Source organism: Nerophis ophidion, linkage group LG06 (genome assembly GCF_033978795.1).
Source record: "Nerophis ophidion isolate RoL-2023_Sa linkage group LG06, RoL_Noph_v1.0, whole genome shotgun sequence".
NCBI lineage: Eukaryota > Metazoa > Chordata > Actinopteri > Syngnathiformes > Syngnathidae > Nerophis > Nerophis ophidion.
Window position 1 is genome coordinate 43,974,073 of NC_084616.1, and position 19,893 is coordinate 43,993,965.

Below are 19,893 nucleotides of genomic sequence, written 5' to 3' on the forward strand. Positions count from 1 at the left end.
AATCAATCAATCAATCAAATCAATGAATGCCTACTGAGGCTATGGTGCTGTTAAGTTATTGTGGCTCAATGTGCCATTTTTTAATTTTATTTTAATGTACCATTATTTAATATATATTATTGTTTTAGTTGCTTAAGGGATATTCCTGGCTCTGAATTTGCTCATTTCTATTTTTATGTTTTTGTGCATTATTTGTTGCCGTAATCAAATTACTCATCAGTTGAGTACTTGAGTAGTTTTTCACAACATACTTTTTACTTTTACTCAAGTAAATATTTGGGTGACTACTCCTTACTTTTACTTGAGTAATAAATCTCTAAAGTAACAGTACTCTTACTTGAGTACAATTTCTGGCTACTCTACCCACCTCTGCCCACCACGCAGTCTGATAGTTTATACATCAATGATGAAATATTAACATTGCAAAACATGCCAATACGGCTTTTTTAGTTTACTAAATTACAACTTTAAATTTACGGGAGTTTCGTCTTAGAAACGTCGTGTAATGGTGACGTGTACGCAAGACGTCACAGGGTTTTAGGAAGTGTGAGCCCTACGCACACACACAGGTAAAAGTCGTCTGCTTTAACGGCATAATTACACAGTATTTTGGACATCTGTGTTGCTGAATCTTTTGCATTTTTTTCAATTAATATTGGAGAAGTCACAGAAGAAAGATGGAGTTGGGAAGTTTTAGCCTTTAGCCACACAAACACACGGTGTTTCCTTGTTTAAAAGTCCCGGAGGTGAACATATACTATGGATCCCAGCGCGGTCAAGCGAACATGAATCCAGACCAAATGTCAACCAGCAGGTTTCGGTGAGAAAATTGTGGTTAAAAAGTCAGTTTTTACCAGATAAAAGCTGAGCTTGTGCCGTCCATAGCTGCCGTCAACTCGCCTGAGACACTGCGCGTCAACACCCGGCCGTGGACAAACCCTTCCGACTATCAGGTAATATTAAGCTCACTAAAACACTAGCAACACAATAGAAATATAAGGGATTTCTCAATATTATCCAAGTAAATGTGTTTAAAAACATCGGAATACGTGCCAATGCTATCGCGTTTTTTTTTTTTTTTTTTTCTTTTTTCTAGTCCGTCGCTATCAATATCCTCAAACACAAATCTTTAATCCTCACTCAAATTAATGGGGAAATTGTTGTTTTCTCGGTCCGAATAACTGTTTTTGTTGTAGACTCCCATTAAAATCAATGTGAATATATGAGGAGCCGTCAACATGTGACGTCATTGTCTGCGACTTCCGGTAAAGGCGAGGGTTTTTCAGGAAGTACCAAGAGTGGCAGACTTTATCGTCGATTTTCTCTACTAAATCTTTTCAGCAAAAATATGGTAATATCGCGAAATGATCAAGTATGTATGACACATAAAATGGACCTGCTATTCCTGTTTAAATAAGAAAATCTCATTTCAGTAGGTCTTTAAACCTCCTTTGTGTTCTAGCAGCAGTTGTTAATTTCTCTTACCAGGACAGTCAAGTTTTATTTTGTAACAGCTCATGATATCGAATGGGAAGCTCACCCAACTAAGATCCACTATACCCAATCCCAATATCACAGTGACTGCAGGAGGAATAAATGAGGAAAGTATGAGCGTAAGACTTACAGTACACTCCAAAACATGTTTTATACATCATGAAAAAAAGCCACAGTATGTTGCCTACTCAGTGTTGATTAGCTCTCAAATACAACAGCTTCTATATTTGACTCTCTCCAAATGCACTGGTTTTAATAAAGAGAGCAAAGTGGGCAGCACCGAAAAAAAAGAGAGGGAATGAAGAGACATATGCAGCAGAGCGGTGCTCAACAGCAGATTAGATGATTAGATTGATTTGGTTTTGCAGATGGAGTGCCACCACATGAGACAAATCGGGAACCGGTGGTAACAATTTGAGGCAGGCTTTGGCTCGGTATAGTAGTTTCATTGGGTAGCTTTAGACTAATTAATTTGTCCTTGGTGCCCCTAAAATAGACCTGCATATATTTGAGGCATATGGTGCCCTGCTGCAGATCCACCCAGGTACCCGAAGCCGATAAAAGTGACATAACTGTCAAAGTGATGACAGAAATATGTTGTATGTTCTTATTAAGCAATAATTACCATCAAAATATCACTTAAGTGCTTTCTATGACAAAGAGGCACAGCTTGTGAGCAATCTAAACAAGGTGTATCAGCTGTTATGTGTCACTTGTTGCAATTATAGGTAATACATGATCAATTTAATGCGACAATGAGCGGGGCTTGATCTTGTGGCATACAAAGACTTACAACCTTTTTTAACAAAAACTAAAAAATGACAGGACAGTCCACGCCAAATACCAAACCACTAACCTGCATATTTTTCTGCGTGTTCAAATTGATTTAAATCCGTCAAGCATAACCCTTCAATGGTTGAAGCTACTTTACACGGTGAATAAGCTGCTGTTATGAGAGGTGTTTCAACCTATCAGACGTTAAATGCTTGGCTATTTGTGTTAACCTACATTTGTGCAGAACCACGACCCAAATGATGAATTGTGGGTTTGATGCAATTTGAAAGCACATTCTTGTTCGTCATTTGTTCTCATTTGTCATCATTTTTACAAAAAGGTACTAGGAATTACAGTAATTGTTACAAACAAAAAATGCAGAGGCAGTCAAAACCACACAGCCTGAAGAACATGAACAACAGTAAACTAACAAAGTGTTTTTGACCCATCATTTATTTATTTCGAGACATTTAACATTAGTATCTGTCCTCCTAACATCCATCCATCCATCCATCCATTATTAAACTGTAATAAAAACAATTATGTATACCCAAAACATTGCTGAACAAGTGCAGAGGAACAAAAAACCCCTTCAAATGGCCATGAACTTTAGATCCTGGTAACTATAATTTTCCTGAAACCTTTGTTTCCTGTGGCTCATTAAGTTTTGTGTTTGCACAGAAGGAACATTTTTGTAAATTAGGTGAATGGCGTTACAAAAGCAACATTCATGATCGGGCTGTAAAAATTCCACTTAATGTACTCACATTTTAGAAAAGATAGCCCTGAATATGATTTCTGTAGGAATAGCCATTGATGGTATTTGATGGATATGTTTATTGTGTGACACAGCCATTGAAGGACATTTCATGACTTATTATCTATCAGTGAACACATTCAACAAGAGCTGCCGTCAGCATCATCTTCTTCTAGTCAGTCAGGGGTTGGGGGTGAGCTCATTGTAGCCATTAATTCTGACTACTTCATTTTGATCAAAAAAATCGCCACAAATTGTTTCATTCATTTTTGTTTTGAAGGTAAAAATGTTTTATATATTGTGCTCCTGAGTTAATGTTGCTGATAAATTTGGGTTTATATTTTTTGTTGTTTATGTTTATTCTCATTTTTCAGTATTAAATGGTTCAAGTAGGTAAAAAAAATGTAATAGTATAAACTGATTTTTTTTTTTTTTTAATTCAGGCAAATTGATAGACTTTAAATCTTTTCTGTTACAGACTAAAACACATTGTTAATAAGGGATTCTTTGTTGGAAGTTGATTTTCTTTAATGTTAAAGACACAATGTTATGTTGTAGAAGTGTACTTACAACAATTATATAGACAAATTATACTATTTATAGAGGCCGCAGAGAGCGTGTGTGTGTGTGGGGTGTTGTCTTAATCCTAAGGGTGGGTGGTGTAACAAAAAATAATTGAGAAAAACTGTGCTTGAGTAACAATAATACATTTTCAAACATTTTACCATTAAGGATTTACCATAAATCATTCAGGGAGAAACACATCCAGGGTTTCCCGCAGCGCTTTGTTGTTATGGCGGCATCTGTAACAACAAAGAGCCGCCGCCTAAGCTAAAGTCTTAACAAGCTGCTCTGCTTTTTCTGTCTCTGTCCGTACTCTCTGCAGCACCCAGCATTGTCCCACCCACAGAACCCTCTGCAGTGCGGTAACAGCCAATAAGCAGTGCGTATTCAGAGCGGTAACAGCCAATCAGCAGTGCGTATTCAGAGCGTGTGGAGTCAGTGCTCCAGCGTCATGCAGATAGATGTTTAACAGGTAAGCATCAGACAGCGGACTCTCCCCAAATTATAATAAACACCTCCCAGTCAACTACTAGTAACATCACTATGAGCCCCCGTTGACGTTCTAGAAACAAACGGCAGCTCAGCTCGCTCGCAGTCCTTGAGGTGAAGGCTAATTAGCTTTTAACGTAAAGTTAGCTCATTTTGTGTGTGTGGGGGCAACACTGACATCTGTAGGTCTTATTGTGAAAAAAAAACATGTTCTAACCTTTTTGGTACTTGCTTTTGTGTATTTGAGATTCCCTTAGGTCCACACAATTTTAAATTGAACCATTGCGGCATGGCGGAGATATTTATTAAACAATCTTCGCTTCTTCAAAACATGCTCCAAACGAGCCGTTTTGACTTTTAGACTTTAGTGATGTTGTTGTATCTTAGTTTTGTCAACGGATATCTCCATGTATGGTAGAGGTTTACCCAAAGAGCTTTGCGCGAGTCTGCCATTTTTATTCAGTTGTACTCAATACGTGTTTTAAATGTAGAAAAAAATATATAATACGACCCCTTTAAGTGAAACCTGCATGCAGGCTTTACCTGTAGGAGAGTGAGGGGTGTCCCTGGGCCTCACAGCTAAACACAACTTCTCTTCGATTCTCTCCATGCTGGAGGGGAAACACAACACTGCCAGGTTGTTTGGTGAACACAGGTCTCAGCAAAACTTTGTTTCCTATGTAGAGGAACAAAACAAATATGTCAGTAGAGCCTGAAAAATGTGTTGTGTGAACATGCAGGTAAATTCAAGCAAATTAAATACGATTAAATAGCTCAAAATTATTTACCTCTGCATACAAAGCTTACTTAGACTTAGACTTACACTTCCTTTTTATTGTCATTCAAATTTGAACTTTACAGTACAAATAAGAACAAAATGTTGCATTAGCTCTTGGTAGTGCAGGCTAAAAAAAAAGAAATAAGGTGCAGATATAAATATATAGATTACTGTACAGATAAAGACATTGCACTTTTTCATATGCATCCAGGTTTATGGATGTATGTTATACTGTCTTTTTTATTCCAGCGAGTTAATCCATTTTGGGGGGAGTTGAGGGGATAATTTAATTATGATGCGTTCAACAGTCTTACGGCCTGAGGGAAGAAGCTGTTACAGAACCTGGAGGTTCTGCTACGGAGGCAGTGAAAACAGTTCTTGGTGGGGGTGAGAGGAGTCTTTGCAGATTTTCTTAGCCCTGGTCAGGCAGCTGCTTTTTGCGATCTCCTGGATAGGAGGAAGATGAGTCCTGATAATCTTTTCTGCCGTCCTCACCACTCTCTGGAGAGACTTGCAGTCTGAGGCATTGCATGCTCCAGTCCAGACAGAGATGATGTTGGTCAGCGGGCTCTCTATAGTGGCTCTGTAGAATGTGGTGAAAATGGGGGGAGGGAGCTGTGCTCTTTTCATCCGACGCAAAAAGTGCATGCGCTGCTGAGCTCTTTTTACAAGCGCTCCGGTGTGTAGGGACCAGGTTATATTGTCAGTTATCTGCTTCCCCAGGAATTTGGTTCTGCTTACCATCTCCAACGCTGTACCATTGATAAAGAGTGGAGCGTGACTGGACTGGTGCTTCCTGAAGTCAACAATGATCTCCTTGATCTTGTCGACGTTCAGGACCACGTTGTTGGTTCTGCACCAGTCAACTAGATGTTTCACCTCCTCCCTGTAGTCCATGTTATTGTTGTCACGGATGAGGCCCACTACTGTCGTGTCGTCCGCATACTTCACAATGTGGTTAGTAGTGGACCTGGCGCAGCAGTCATGGGTCATCAATGTGAACAGCAGCGGAATCAGGACGCAGCCCTGGGGGGAGCCCGTGCTCAGGGAGATGGCACTGGAGGTGTTGTTGCCCACTCTCACAGACTGGGGTCTGTCTGTGAGGAAGTCAAGCAGCCAGTTGCATAGAGGGGTACTGAATCCAAGGGGGGCCAGTTTGCTCACCAAGTGCTGCGGGATGATTGTGTTGAATGCTGAGCTGAAGTCCAGAAACAACATCCGCACGTGTGTGTCCTTTCCTTCTAGATGTTCTAAGCTCAGGTGGAAATTCAGAGGAGCTGGCGTCCTCTGTGGAGCGGTTTGGGCGATAAGCCAACTGGTATGAGTCAAATGTGGGGGGAAGTCTGGAGACAATGTATTCCTTTACCAGCCTCTCGAAGCACTTCATTATGATGGGGGTGAGTGCGACGGGGCGATAATCATTGAGGGAGGAGATTGTGGGTTTTTTAGGCACAGGAATGATTGTGGCCGTCTTAAAACAGGATGGTACCACAGCCTGGGTCCGCGAGATGTTGAAGATGTCTGTGAGAACCCCCGCCAGCTGGTCTGCACATCCCTTAAGCACCTTGCCCGGAATGTCATCAGGTCCCGGTGCTTTCCGGGGGTTCACTCTCCTCAGAGTTTTCAGGACATCCGCTGTGACCAGGTTGAGCGGCTGCTCATCAGGGCGAGGGATGTATTTTCTCGCTGGAGCGGTGTTAAGTGCCTCAAACCTTTCAAAGTAGTTGTTAAGGTCATTTAGGAAGCTGATACTGTTGTCACAGGGACAGGGGGCAGCTTTATAGTTCGTGATGACCTGTATGCCTTGCCACATTTGTCTAGTGTTTGTGGGGTTCTCGAAGAAGTCCTGCACTTTCTGACTGTGAGCACGTTTTGCAACCTTAATGGCACGGGTCAGGTTAGCTCTGGCTGATTTTAATCCTACCATGTCGCCAGACTTGAAAGCCTTGTTCCGAGCCTTTAGCATTGCACGTACCTCACTGTTCACCTAGGGCAGGGGTAGGGAACCTATGGCTCTAGAGCCAGATTTGGCTCGTTTGATGACTGCACTTGGCTCTCAGATAAATCTTAGCTGACATTGCTTAACACGATAAGTAATGTATAATTCCGCTGGTAATCACAGTGTCCAAAATAACGTTCCAAACATAAAACATTCTCATGCATTTTCATCCATCCATCCGGTTTCTACCGCACCTGTTCACGAAGTCGCATTAATGGTAAGAAGTGTTTTATTTATTGTTGGTTAGCCTCAGAATAACAATGTTATTAAAAAGAATAAGAGACTTATTATACTCTAAAAATGTTGGTCTTTCTTAAAAATGCACGCATATAGTTGTATTCAGTGTTAAAAAAAATATATATATATATATGGCTCTCACGAAAAATATTTCGCTTGTATGGCTCTCTCAGCCAAAAAGGTTCCCGACCCCTGATCTAGGGTTTCTCGTTGGCCCGTGTGGGGATGTTCTTGATCACACTGACATCCTCCATGCACTTCTGAATGTATGCGGACACAGACTCTGCATACTCCTCCACACATGTGTGATGATTATCGGGGGCGGTTTCCTTGAACATGTCCCAGTCCGTGGTTTCGAAGCAGTCTTGTAATGCTGACATTGCTCCCTCTGGCCAGGTCCTCACCTGCTTCACTGTAGCTTGCTTCCTGATCAGCAGGGGCTTGTATGCAGGAATTAGTATCACAGATGTACACTTACACTGTGTAAGTCACAACATCAAGTGTAATAACCTTAAAGGGATTTGGATCAAACAACAACAAAAAAAAGAAAAAGTTGGGGGAAGAAAACTAAGTTGTGTGATTTCCAGTGCAAAATTATCTTCTAACTTATTACACTGCTAAATATAACATACCTTTGCAGTACATCTATGGCAGGAAGTAGACCATTTGAGTAATTGTAAAGGGAATTCATGAGGTTTATGAGAATATATTTGCATTCCTATAACATCACAGAAATGTGAAGGCTCTGTAGGTACGGTGTTATTTGTGCGAATGTCGGGTATCCCTTAAGTCTCTGGAGCACTGGGAGTACAAGGTTTAGCCACAAAAATAACTCCGAAAGGGTGGAGATGTTTGACAAGGGGCCTTGTGTGCTGATTGTTCACCTCCGCAAGGATAAGCCTCTCGGAAAGTTACACGGGATAAAAGGCTGCTCGCTGTGATCTTTGTTAGAGGACGCATGTAGGTTGAAGTCAGGCAGAAAGAGGATAGATTAACAGAGATGTGTCTATGAATATGATTGCCAACAATGAATTATTTTATCATTACCATAAATTACGGACTATAGGCCGCCATTTTCTTCCTCGGCTTTGAACCCCGCGGCTTACAAAACGGTGCGGCTAATTTACAATTTTTTCTGTAAATTCTTTACTTTGAAATACAAAGCAAATACACTGAATAGGTGTGTTATGGTTTGTGCTATGCCTCCATTTGTTTGACGAATTCGCTCGCTGCAGGTGCAGCTGTGCTGCATTGCCCTTCTGTTTGAACTGAGCCTTCAACCGGATGTAGAAGTCCTGTTTTGTCTCTTAGCTGTCCCCACTCCATAGCGTTTCTCCTCGTATGGATTCTTCGTTCATCATTCCAAGCAATGTCTGTAAGTTTACAGTATAATTAAAACAATTGGTACTTGCTAAACCGTCCCATGTGTGATGTCTGTCGTAGTGTTTTCAAGCTTTACTGTAGGTGCTATCGTAATAAAATGAAACTAACGTTGTTAACATTAGCTAATATGTGAACACGTTTACGAGTGTCTTTGTCAGTAATGTTAACTTACAATAGCATTCTTTTTGTATTTTATTAGTTTTGTAAATTGCTTAAAACTTCACTGTAGACTTATAGAGTGTTTAACTGATTGTAGCACTAGCTTCCGCAGCGAGTGGGTCCATGACGATGACTTCTGTTTTGTTTGATCAGCCATTTTACTGCCATGTTACAGACACCGTTTGGAAACAATTAAGGTATGTATATAAACATTAACAAAATGTTCCCATGTAAATAACTAATTTGACAATGTATATATCTGCAGCTTGTAGTCTGGTGCGGCTAATATATCAAAAAAAATATATTTTTTTAAAACTGCTGTAGGTACATTTATATCCCGGTGCACTTAAAAGTCCGGAAAGGACTTTAACAGTCAACATAAAACTCAAGCAAAAATAGTTTATACATGATACACATCACAATTCAGAATAGTTATCTTAAAATCAAGAACTAAAAATTTATGATTCTAAGGGTTATTGTGAATTAACTGAAAAACAAACTAAAATATATAATCCATAAAATATTGTGTTAATAAATTAAGAGTATTTTTTGACTGAAAAGTGCTATTAGGTAAATTGGGTTTCCTGTTAAAAACTAACCTATAAATTCCGTGACCACCAATATACTGTAGATATTAGGACACATCTTCAAATTTCAGCAAAGACAGGACTGAACTGACTTGTATGTTGGCAGAACCATGCCAACTTTAGCATAATGGTGAATAAGTGTCAGAATAATAAGAAGGGATTGAGCTCTAGAGCTTTGTGCCTGAAGGCTCGGTTCACACTGATGCAAACTCTCTGAAACTCATTTGTTGCTCTCACGGGATGCAAGCCTGGCTTGCCTACCTGTAGTCCAACATTCAGAGTCTACCTACTGAACCAGGCAGATCAGTCTGAAATCGACAGAATGCAGATTTGTTTTTCAGGGAAGATGTAATTTTTTTCGCCCGAGTAGTTGGTTTTAGCGCGCCATTGGTGCTTATTGGAAATACATCCGACAAGTAACAAGAGTTGACAGATTGTCACCTATTTGAAGATCTGAGATGGCGTGAAGCCAGAATCGTACAGCGCCACCAGCTCTGAGCACCCCAAGGCACAGAAAGGAAAATGATGAAAAAGTACTCTTTCAGGGTATTGCACTGATCCAAAATCCTGACACAAAGTTCTCCACACAGTGCTGCAGGACAGAGATGGAGGTCATTATAAAAGGGTCTTTAAAGAAAATAGGTCACCTCCATTCTTATCAGTTACCTGCTGCGAGGTGGTGATAATATTGCAGTCATTTCAGAGGAACTCTCAAACAAACCAAAACTCAGCTTGCTAGAGGAGGTGGAAGGAATGGAGGTGAGTTGTTTTGGAGGCTGAAATAAAAACTAATCTTAAATCCAATACTAGCTGACAGCAAATGAATACCTCCAGCTTACCTCAGCATGAATAAACAGGCGCGTAGGGAGTCAGCTGTAGGGGAGGTATCGGGTGTTTGAGAGGTCCCAAATCCATTCGTTTCAGCTCAAGGTTTTATGCATCAAACAAAAAAAAATCTTGCTTTTATAAGCATCTTTTCCCTCTGTCCAAGCCGATAACGGACACCTATGGGAACTCTCACATTCAGAGACTACAAATATTATTTCAAGGATTAGGTTGTTTGAGGTGCGATATAAATTCAAGTACATCTCATCCATATATGTGAAATATTCAAGGAACTTATTAATATTATGGATCATATAAAAGGACAAAGCCCAAGCGGGAGACTTTTCCAAAAGGTTATGCTGCAGTGACTTTAGGCAGGGTTCAACAGCTCCTACTATACCAAAAGAGAAATTGAACCAATATTTTCAAGCAATATCCAAGCATGTCACACCATGTTAGCGCAAATCAAAAGTAGTACTTATGAAATCCAATAATACCCTTGCATGAAGGGTATCCAATACCATATTCACTGGGGATACTGAATACGGGACTAGCAAATGAAAGCATTTTTTTTGTTGTTTTTAATTATTTCAACTGACCCCACACATAAAGCAATAAACATATTGCTTCAGTATAACCATTTGTCATCCAATTTAAGTATGACACCTTGCCTTTCTCTGTCAGTATTGGTGACAATGTTATTAGCTGTCACCTACCAACTAATAAGTTTACATTAATAGAGAAAGCCATTAACAGTTCAAACATAAGCCTTTTTACCACTAGTACGTCATATTACCTGTGTTAATCATAAATCCTGACCTTTCTATAATAAAGATAGATTCTTCAGATAACATTGATGACATATAGCAGACTGAAAACCTAAGTATTAATAAAAATGAAATATGCATAAATACTAGGATATGGACACCATTCGCACGGAAGTACTGTTAAAGATTACAGAACTTCAAAGATGCAATAAAATACTTGTTGAAAACATTCTGAGTGGCTCCTACCATGTTTTGATAAATTAATGTGGTAAGTCAATATTTAAAATTCTATTCATCTTTTGGGATGTTCTGTACATCACAGGATGAGGGATCGAGGGGTTGTGTAAAAGTTTGTTGGCTGGCTTGAAAGAGATCATCATTCTGACTAGCCTTGCTAAGCAAACCCACTTGGTATGAGCATATTTCACAGGATCAGTGTAGCTGATTCAAACTTTAATTGGGATTACTAAAGTGTTTAGCGTCTCTGCATGTGCAAAATGAAATGGTATTAGCCAAATGTTAATCAAAAGGAAGAAGAGGAAAAAAAAGAAACTGCAAAAAAAGTTAGTAGTTCGGTTAAGGTTTTGTTTTTGTGTAAACCGTTAGATGATTTTAAAAATTACATTTCAAAAAAGGAAACATGCTGAAAGATAATTTTTTGATCAGAAACATTCTCAAATGAAAAAAATATGTTTGACTTAATGTTTAATAATGTTTACAAACTATGTTTAGCAGTTCATCAGGAAAACATGTTAATGGTCTGAAGAAATTTATTTATTAGAAAAGTACATTTCCTTGTTGTCTCAAGTAAAGCATTAATAGTTCCATCTTGTAGCCCCAATCTTAATCCCTACTAAACAATGTGGGCACACTGCTTTCCCCAATATTTAGTTCTCAGTGGAACTTTTGGAAGGTTTCTGGAACCTTATCGGGAGCAGGCTGTGCTGTCAAACGCTGATTGGTGTAACACATTTGGGGTGGCGTTCCTAAAATGTTTTTTCCGAACACCAACCACTATTACAGACAGAGTATAAATGCCAACTTGTTTATTTTTCATTTACTGTGTATTTTTAAACAACATATTTGAAAACAGAGAAAAAGGAATAAAGTAACTTTCAATTTGCAGGACCTTTTAAGGGGTATCTGTGCGCTGAAGAACACTCATCAGTGAGACTATCTTGCAGTGTTTTTACTCAGCCATAGTCTTTAAATATTTGTGGTTAAATACAACTTCATTTTAATACACAAAGCTAGGAGAAGTTGACAAAGTATTCAGCCGGACTCGATGCAGGGACCTCACCTGCTTATTATTCTGAGACTTTGTTTTATACATGTGAAATAAAGTACCTGAGTGGTTTAAAGGTAAATCACATCAAATATGAACTATTTACATGTACTTTATTACTTGACGTAAAGATAGTCAGTGACATGCCTTCTATGTAGTTATTAGCCTTAACCGGAGTGATTAGAATGCTAATGCTGACAAGCTAATGGTAAATCCGATGTGTACCAGGAGCTTAAAGTTACTGAGCTTTTGGTAGAAAAGGGCCTTTTGTTCGTTTCAGTATAAGACCCTCACTCAATGCATTTGGTGTGGTAACTTGGTACGCATGGCTCTAAATACCGTCCATCAATCAATCCATCCCACGTCTTCTGCTTATCCAGGGTCGGATTGAGGTGACAGCAGCCTAAGCAGAGAAACTCAGAATTCCCTCTCCGTTGCTCCTGGGGGATCCTGAAGCATTCCCAGGCCAATTAAGAGACACACACTCCAACGTGTTCTGGGTTTTCCCCGTAGCCTCCCGATGCCTTTTCCTTGTAGGGGTCCATGAGGCATCCTAAACAGATGCCAAAGCCACATTAACTGGCTCTTTGCAATATGAAGGACCAGCAGCTATACTCCCAGATGAGAGAGCCTCTCAACCTTTCTTTGATGGAGAGCCAAGCCATCCTAAAGACTTGTTTCATCTGTTTCTACTCTTATAATCTTTCTGTTCAGTCACTACCCACAGCTCGTAAATATGGGTAAATGTTCTTAACAGGTAAATCGAGAGTTTTGCCTTTCAGCTCAGCTGTGTCTTTACCACCACGGACTGAGGCAAAGTCCACATTACTGATAATAGCAAATACACCTGTTGATCTTGTGATCCATCCATCCATCTATTTTCTAATGCTTATCCCTTTAGGGGGTTGCAGGACGTGCTGGAGCCTATCTCACCTGCATTGGGGCGGAAGGCGGGGTACACACTGGAAAAGTCTCCACCTCATCAGACAGACAAGCATGTACATAAAAATGTATGGTTGATCTCATAATAAATGTCAATCAGTCCACAGTGTTATTCACTTTTTCTTTTTTGCTTTTTCAAATTTTCTTCTAATCAGACCATATTTTTGGGACAGTATATTAGATGGATTTTTTACCCAGGTAAAAATGAAAACACATTCTTTTGAAAACACTTTCTATTCCATCTAATTAACCGAAAATATGGTCTGATTACAAGAAACTTCCAAAAAGTGTATGAATAAGAAGACATAATGAAAGTTTTTGAGCAAAGTATTATTCACTGAAACCGTAACAGTCAGGTATTGTTTTGTTTGAAGAAAAAAAAAAAATTATGTATAACAAAACACTGAGGTAGGCTACGTAACTCTCGGAAGTAGTAACCAACAGCACAATGATGACCATGTGGCAATCGATACCTTGAGCCATAATTTAAATATACAAACACCGTTTCCATATGAGTTGGGAAATTGTTTTCGAGGTAAATAAAAACAGAATACAATGATTTGCAAATCCTTTTTAACCCATATTCAATTGAATGCACTACAAAGACGGATCAATCAATCAATCAATGTTTATTTATATAGCCCCAAATCACAAATGTCTCAAAGGACTGCACAAATCATTACGACTACAACATCCTCGGAAAAACCCACAAAAGGGCAAGGAAAACTCACACCCAGTGGGCAGGGAGAATTCACATCCAGTGGGACGCCAGTGAAAATGCTGACTATGAGAAACCTTGGAGAGGACCTCAGATGTGGGCAACCCCCCCCCTCTAGGGGACCGAAAGCAATGGATGTCGAGCGGGTCTAACATGATACTGTGAAAGTTCAATCCATAGTGGCTCCAACACAGCCGCGAGAGTTCAGTTCAAGCGGATCCACGACAGCAGCGAGAGTCCCGTCCACAGGAGACCATCTCAAGCGGAGGCGGATCAGCAGCGTAGCGATGTCCCCAACCGATACAGGCGAGCGGTCCATCCTGGGTCCCGACGAGCGGTCCATCCTGGGTCTCGACTCTGGACAGCCAGTACTTCATCCATGGTCATCGGACCGGACCCCCTCCACAAGGGAGGGGGGGACATAGGAGAAAAAAAGAAGCGGCAGATCAACTGGTCTAAAAAGGGAGTCTATTTAAAGGCTACAGTATACAGATGGGTTTTAAGGTGAGACTTAAATGCTTCTACTGAGGTAGCATCTCGAACTGTTACCGGGAGGGCATTCCAGAGTACTGGAGCCCGAACGGAAAATGCTCTATAGCCCGCAGACTTTTTTTGGGCTCTAGGAATCACTAATAAGCCGGAGTCTTTTGAACGCAGATTTCTTGCCGGGACATATGGTACAATACAATCGGCAAGATAGAATGGAGCTAGACCGTGTAGTATTTTATACGTAAGTAGTAAAACCTTAAAGTCACATCTTAAGTGCACAGGAAGCCAGTGCAGGTGAGCCAGTACAGGCGTAATATGATCAAACTTTCTTGTTCTTGTCAAAAGTCTAGCAGCCGCATTTTGTACCAACTGTAATCTTTTAATGCTAGACATGGGGAGACCCGAAAATAATACGTTACAGTAATCGAGGCGAGACGTAACAAACGCATGGATAATGATCTCGGCGTCTTTAGTGGACAAAATGGAGCGAATTTTAGCGAAATTACGGAGATGAAAGAAGGCCATTTTTGTAACGCTTTTAATGTGTGACTCAAAGGAGAGAGTTGGGTCGAAGATAATACCCAGATTTTTTACAGAGTCACCTTGTTTTATTATTTGGTTGTCAAATGTTAAAGTTGTATTATTAAATAGAGGTCGGTGTCTAGCAGGACCGATAATCAGCATTTCCGTTTTTTTGGCATCAACTTGCAAAGTTAGCGGACATCCATTGTTTAATTTCATTAAGACACGCTTCCAACTGACTACAGTCCGGCGTGTTGGTCAGCTTTAGGGGCATGTAGAGTTGGGTGTCATCAGCATAACAGTGAAAGCTAATACCGTATTTGCGTATGACGTCACCCAGCGGCAGCATGTAGATGCTGAAGAGTACAGGGCCAAGGACCGAACCCTGGGGAACTCCACACGTTTCCTTAACATAGTCCGAGGTCACACTGTTATGGGAGACGCACTCCATCCTATCAGTAAGATAAGAGTTAAACCAAGACAGGGCTGAGTCTGACATACCAATTCGTGTTTTGATACGCTCTAATAAAATATTATGATCGACGGTATCGAAAGCAGCGCTAAGATCGAGGAGCAGCAACATAGATGACGCATCAGAGTCCATCGTTAGCAATAGATCATTAGTCAATTTTGCGAGGGCTGTCTTAGTCGAGTGATTTGCCCTGAAACCGGATTGAAAGGTTTCACATAGATTGTTAAACGCTAAGTGTTCATTTAGCTGCTCTGCAACAATTTTTTCGAGGATTTTTGAAATAAAGGGAAGGTGAGACACCGGTCGGTAGTTTACCATGAGGTCAGGATCGAGGTTAGGTCTTTTAAGGAGGGGATGGATAACCGCTTTTTTGAATGCTAGGGGAACAGTGCCCGAGGAAAGTGATAAGTTTATAATATTTAGCACTGATGGACCTAATAATACAAAAAGCTCCTTGATAAGTTTCCCAGGAAGTGGGTCAAGTAAACATGTTGTTTGTTTAATTCCATTTACACGTTGTAACAATCCTTCTAATGTTATTTCATCAAAACGAGAGAAACTATTTTGGATATTTGCAGTATCCGCCGTATATACAGTCGTATCTGTGTTACTATAACCCAGTTTTTGCTGGGACGCATTGTCTTTAATCTCCTTTCTAATAAGTTCAATTTTCTTATTAAAGAACTTCATAAAGTCATCTGCCGAATGGGTGGAGCTACTGGAAGGAGCCCCTTGTTGGGTTAGCGATGCTACTGTACTAAACAAAAATTTTGGATCGTTTTTATTAATGCGGATGAGATTTGAGTAATAATTAGTTTTAGCTAAGGTAAGCATGCGTTTATAAGTCATTATAACAGATTACGCATGTATTGAAACAGATGGTCGGAGTATGGAGGCAGAGAGCGAAAACTAAATTGAAGAAGAAATTGAAGCTATTGAGTGAATAGCTATTGACGCTATTCTGCCATAGCATGGGTGTACCTAATGAAGTGGCCCATAGCATGGCTGCCTTATTAGCATCGCCGGTAAAATGTGCAGACCAAACGATCAGGACTTTCGCATCTTGTGACACTGGAGCAACTTAAATCCATCGATTGGTAACTGTTTGTTTCGCATTAAATGTGGGTATCTAGTTTCAAATGTACATACAGCTAGCGTAAATAGCATGTTAGCATCAATTAGCGTAGCATGTTAGCATCGATTAGCTGGCAGTCATGCCGTGACCAAATAGGTCTGATTAGCACATAAGTCAACAACATCAACAAAACTCACCCTTGTGATTTCGTTGACTTAATCGTTGCAAATGCATCTGCAGGTTATCCATACATTTCTGTGCCGTGTCTGTCTTAGCATCGCCGGTAAAATGTGCAGACACTCTGGCAAATTCAATGGGGGTCTGGCGGCAGATCTCTTGCCAGTGGTGCAACTTGAATCCCTCCCTGTTAGTGTTGTTACACCCTCCGACAACACACCGACGAGGCATGATGTCTCCAAGGTTCCAAAAAATGGTCGAAAAAACGGAAAATAACAGAGCTGAGACCCGGTGTTTGTAATGTGAAAATGAAAATGGCGGGTGTATTACCTCGGTGATGTCACGTTCTGACGTCATCGCTAAAAGACCGATAAACAGAAAGGCGATTAATTTGCCAAAATTCACCCATTTAGAGTTCGGAAATCGGTTAAAAAAATACATAATCTTTTTTCTGCAACATCAAGGTATATATTGACGATTGCATAGGTTTGGTGATAATGTTCCCCTTTAAATGCTTTATTAACTGACAGTTTTTCAATAATTAAAAATGTTTATGGTGTTTATCGTTACATCCCTAGATCTTACCTTGGTTGCTAATTTTTATTTGAGTCAGTGCTACTAGACTATGCTTAATTATTAATTAGACTTAGACCTAGACTTCCTTTCATTGTCATTCAAATTGTAACTTTACAAACAGATAAGAATTACATTCCGTTGCATTAGCTCGTTGTAGTGCAAGATAAAAGAGCAAAAAGGTGCAGATATAAGTAGATATAATACTATACAGATTAATATATTGCACTTTTGCATATGCATCCACATTTATGGATGAATGTTATATTGTCTTTATATTCCAGCGAGTTAAGCCGTTTTTGGGGGGAACTAAGGGGATTATTATGATGCGTTAAAGAGTCGTATGGCCTGTGGGAAGAAATTCTGCTACGGAGGCTGCGGAACCTCTTTCAAGAGTACAGCAGTGAAAATAGTCCTTGGTGGGGGTGGGAAGAGTCTTTTCTGAGCCCTGGTCAGGCAGCAGCTTTTTTGCGATTTCCTGGGTAGGAGGAAAAGGAGTCCTGATGATCTTTTCCGCTGTCCTCACCACTCTCTACAGGCTCCAGTCCGGACAATAATAATCACTAAACTCAACAAAAAACTTGAGGTAATGTGATTTTTGCTCAAACGTAACCATGGACGTATCAATAGAATTGGCCAATACAACTGAATTTGCTGTTAAACGCAGAATAACACGGTAATTGACACAAATGCAGTTACTGGGAGGAGAAGGAACATTGTTTGTGGAAATAATGTGTTCGGCACGCTCATTTATAACCCGAAACACCCAACCGTCCCATTCTGAACTAAACGGCCGCTTGAAACACCAACTAAACTACAAATCTAAAAAACAATCCAACATGAGAGGCTGGCTATGGAGGTTAATGTGTGTTAATGTGTGTCTTTATTTAAAAAAGCTTTTTTTTGACACCGAATTTTTTTCGTTTAAATTTTGTGAACTATTTTTTTTTTTTCACATCATTATGCTGACAATTTAATTGAAAAAAAAATTGTTTTAAAAGTAAAAAATTCAGCGTAAAAAATTCAGTGTTGAAAAATGTGCTGCTTCAAAAAGCAAGACTCACTTCCAGTAAAATAAGGCTGGAGCAATCAATCCTGTCCTATAACCAGCCAATGAGGTGTCAAGTTTGAAGACATGTGACATGGGTTTCGCAAAACAGCATAAAAAAGCAGTTAAAGGCCTACTGAAACCCAATACTACCCACCACGCAGTCTGATAGTTTATATATCAATGATGAAATATTAACATTGCAAAACATGCCGATACGGCTTTTTTAGTTTACTAAATTACAATTTTAAATTTCCCGGGAGTTTCGTCTTGAAAACGTTGTGTAATGATGACGTGTACGCAAGACGTCACACGTTTTTAGGAAGTATGAGCACTACGCACACACACAGCTAAATGTTGTCTGCTTTAACGGCATAATTACACAGTATTTTGGAGATCTGTGTTGCTGAATCTTTTGCAATTTGTTAAATTAATATTGGAGAAGTCCCAGTAGAAAGATGGAGTTGGGAAGCTTTAGCCTTTAACCACACAAACACAAGGTGATTCCTTGTTTAAAATTCCCGTAGGTGAAAATTTACTATGGATCAGAGCACGGTCAAGAGAACATGAATACAAACCAAATGTCAACCAACAGGTTTCGGTTCGAAAATTGTAGTTAAAAAGTCGCTTCTTACCGGAGATAAGCTGAGCTTGGGCCGTCCATGAAGCTGCCGTCGACTTCCCTGAGACACCCGTGGAGACACCCTTCCGACTATCAGGTAATATTAAACTCAGTAAAACACAAGCAACACAATAGAAAGATAAGGGATTTCCCAGATGTATCCTAGTAAATGTGTCTAAAAACATCGGAATCCGTCCCAATGCTATTGCGTTTTTGTTTTTTTTAACTCCATCCATCCATCCATCCATCATCTTCCGCTTATCCGAGGTCGGGTCGCGGGGGCAGCAGCCTAAGCAGGGAAGCCCAGACTTCCCTATCTCCAGCCACTTCGTCTAGCTCTTCCCGGGGGATCCCGAGGTGTTCCCAGGCCAGCCGGGAGACATAGTCTTCCCAACGTGTCCTGGGTCTTCCCCGTGGCCTCCTACCAGCTGGACGTGCCCTAAACACATCCCTAGGGAGGCGTTCGGGTGGCATCCTGACCAGATGCCCGAACCACCTCATCTGGCTCCTCTCGATGTGGAGGAGCAGCGGCTTTACGTTGAGCTCCTCCCGGATGGCAGAGCTTCTCACCCTACCTCTAAGGGAGAGCCCCGCCACCCGGCGGAGGAAACTCATTTCGGCCGCTTGTACCCGTGATCTTATCCTTTCGGTCATGACCCAAAGCTCATGACCATAGGTGAGGATGGGAACGTAGATCGACCGGTAAATTGAGAGCTTTGCCTTCCGGCTCAGCTCCTTCTTCACCACAACGGATCGATACAACGTCCGCATTACTGAAGACGCCGCACCGATCCGCCTGTCGATCTCACGATCCACTCTTCCCCCACTCGTGAACAAGACTCCTAGGTACTTGAACTCCTCCACTTGGGGCAGGGTCTCCTCCCCAACCCGGAGATGGCACTCCACCCTTTTCCGGGCGAGAACCATGGACTCGGACTTGGAGGTGCTGATTCTCATTCCGGTCCCTTCACACTCGGCTGCGAACCGATCCAGTGAGAGCTGAAGATCCCGGCCAGATGAAGCCATCAGGACTACATCATCTGCAAAAAGCAGAGACCTAATCCCGTGGCCACCAAACCGGAACCCCTCAACGCCTTGGCTGCGCCTAGAAATTCTGTCCATAAAAGTTATGAACAGAATCGGTGACAAAGGACAGC

General features: G+C 40.7%; 1 protein-coding gene across 3 annotated transcripts in view; it reads right to left on the reverse strand.

Annotated features, from left to right (window-relative positions):
* Positions 1–19,893, reverse strand: part of LOC133554752 (contactin-3-like) — a 246,167-nt gene that overhangs the window by 158,890 nt on the left and 67,384 nt on the right. For all 3 annotated transcript variants that reach the window (XR_009807197.1, XM_061903853.1, XM_061903854.1), the window contains exon 3: positions 4,622–4,754. Coding sequence is in view for 2 of the 3 variants with exons in the window: in XM_061903853.1 (XP_061759837.1) it covers positions 4,622–4,754 (133 nt within the window). In the remaining variant the exon portion in view is untranslated. The remainder of the gene's footprint in view (positions 1–4,621; positions 4,755–19,893) is intronic.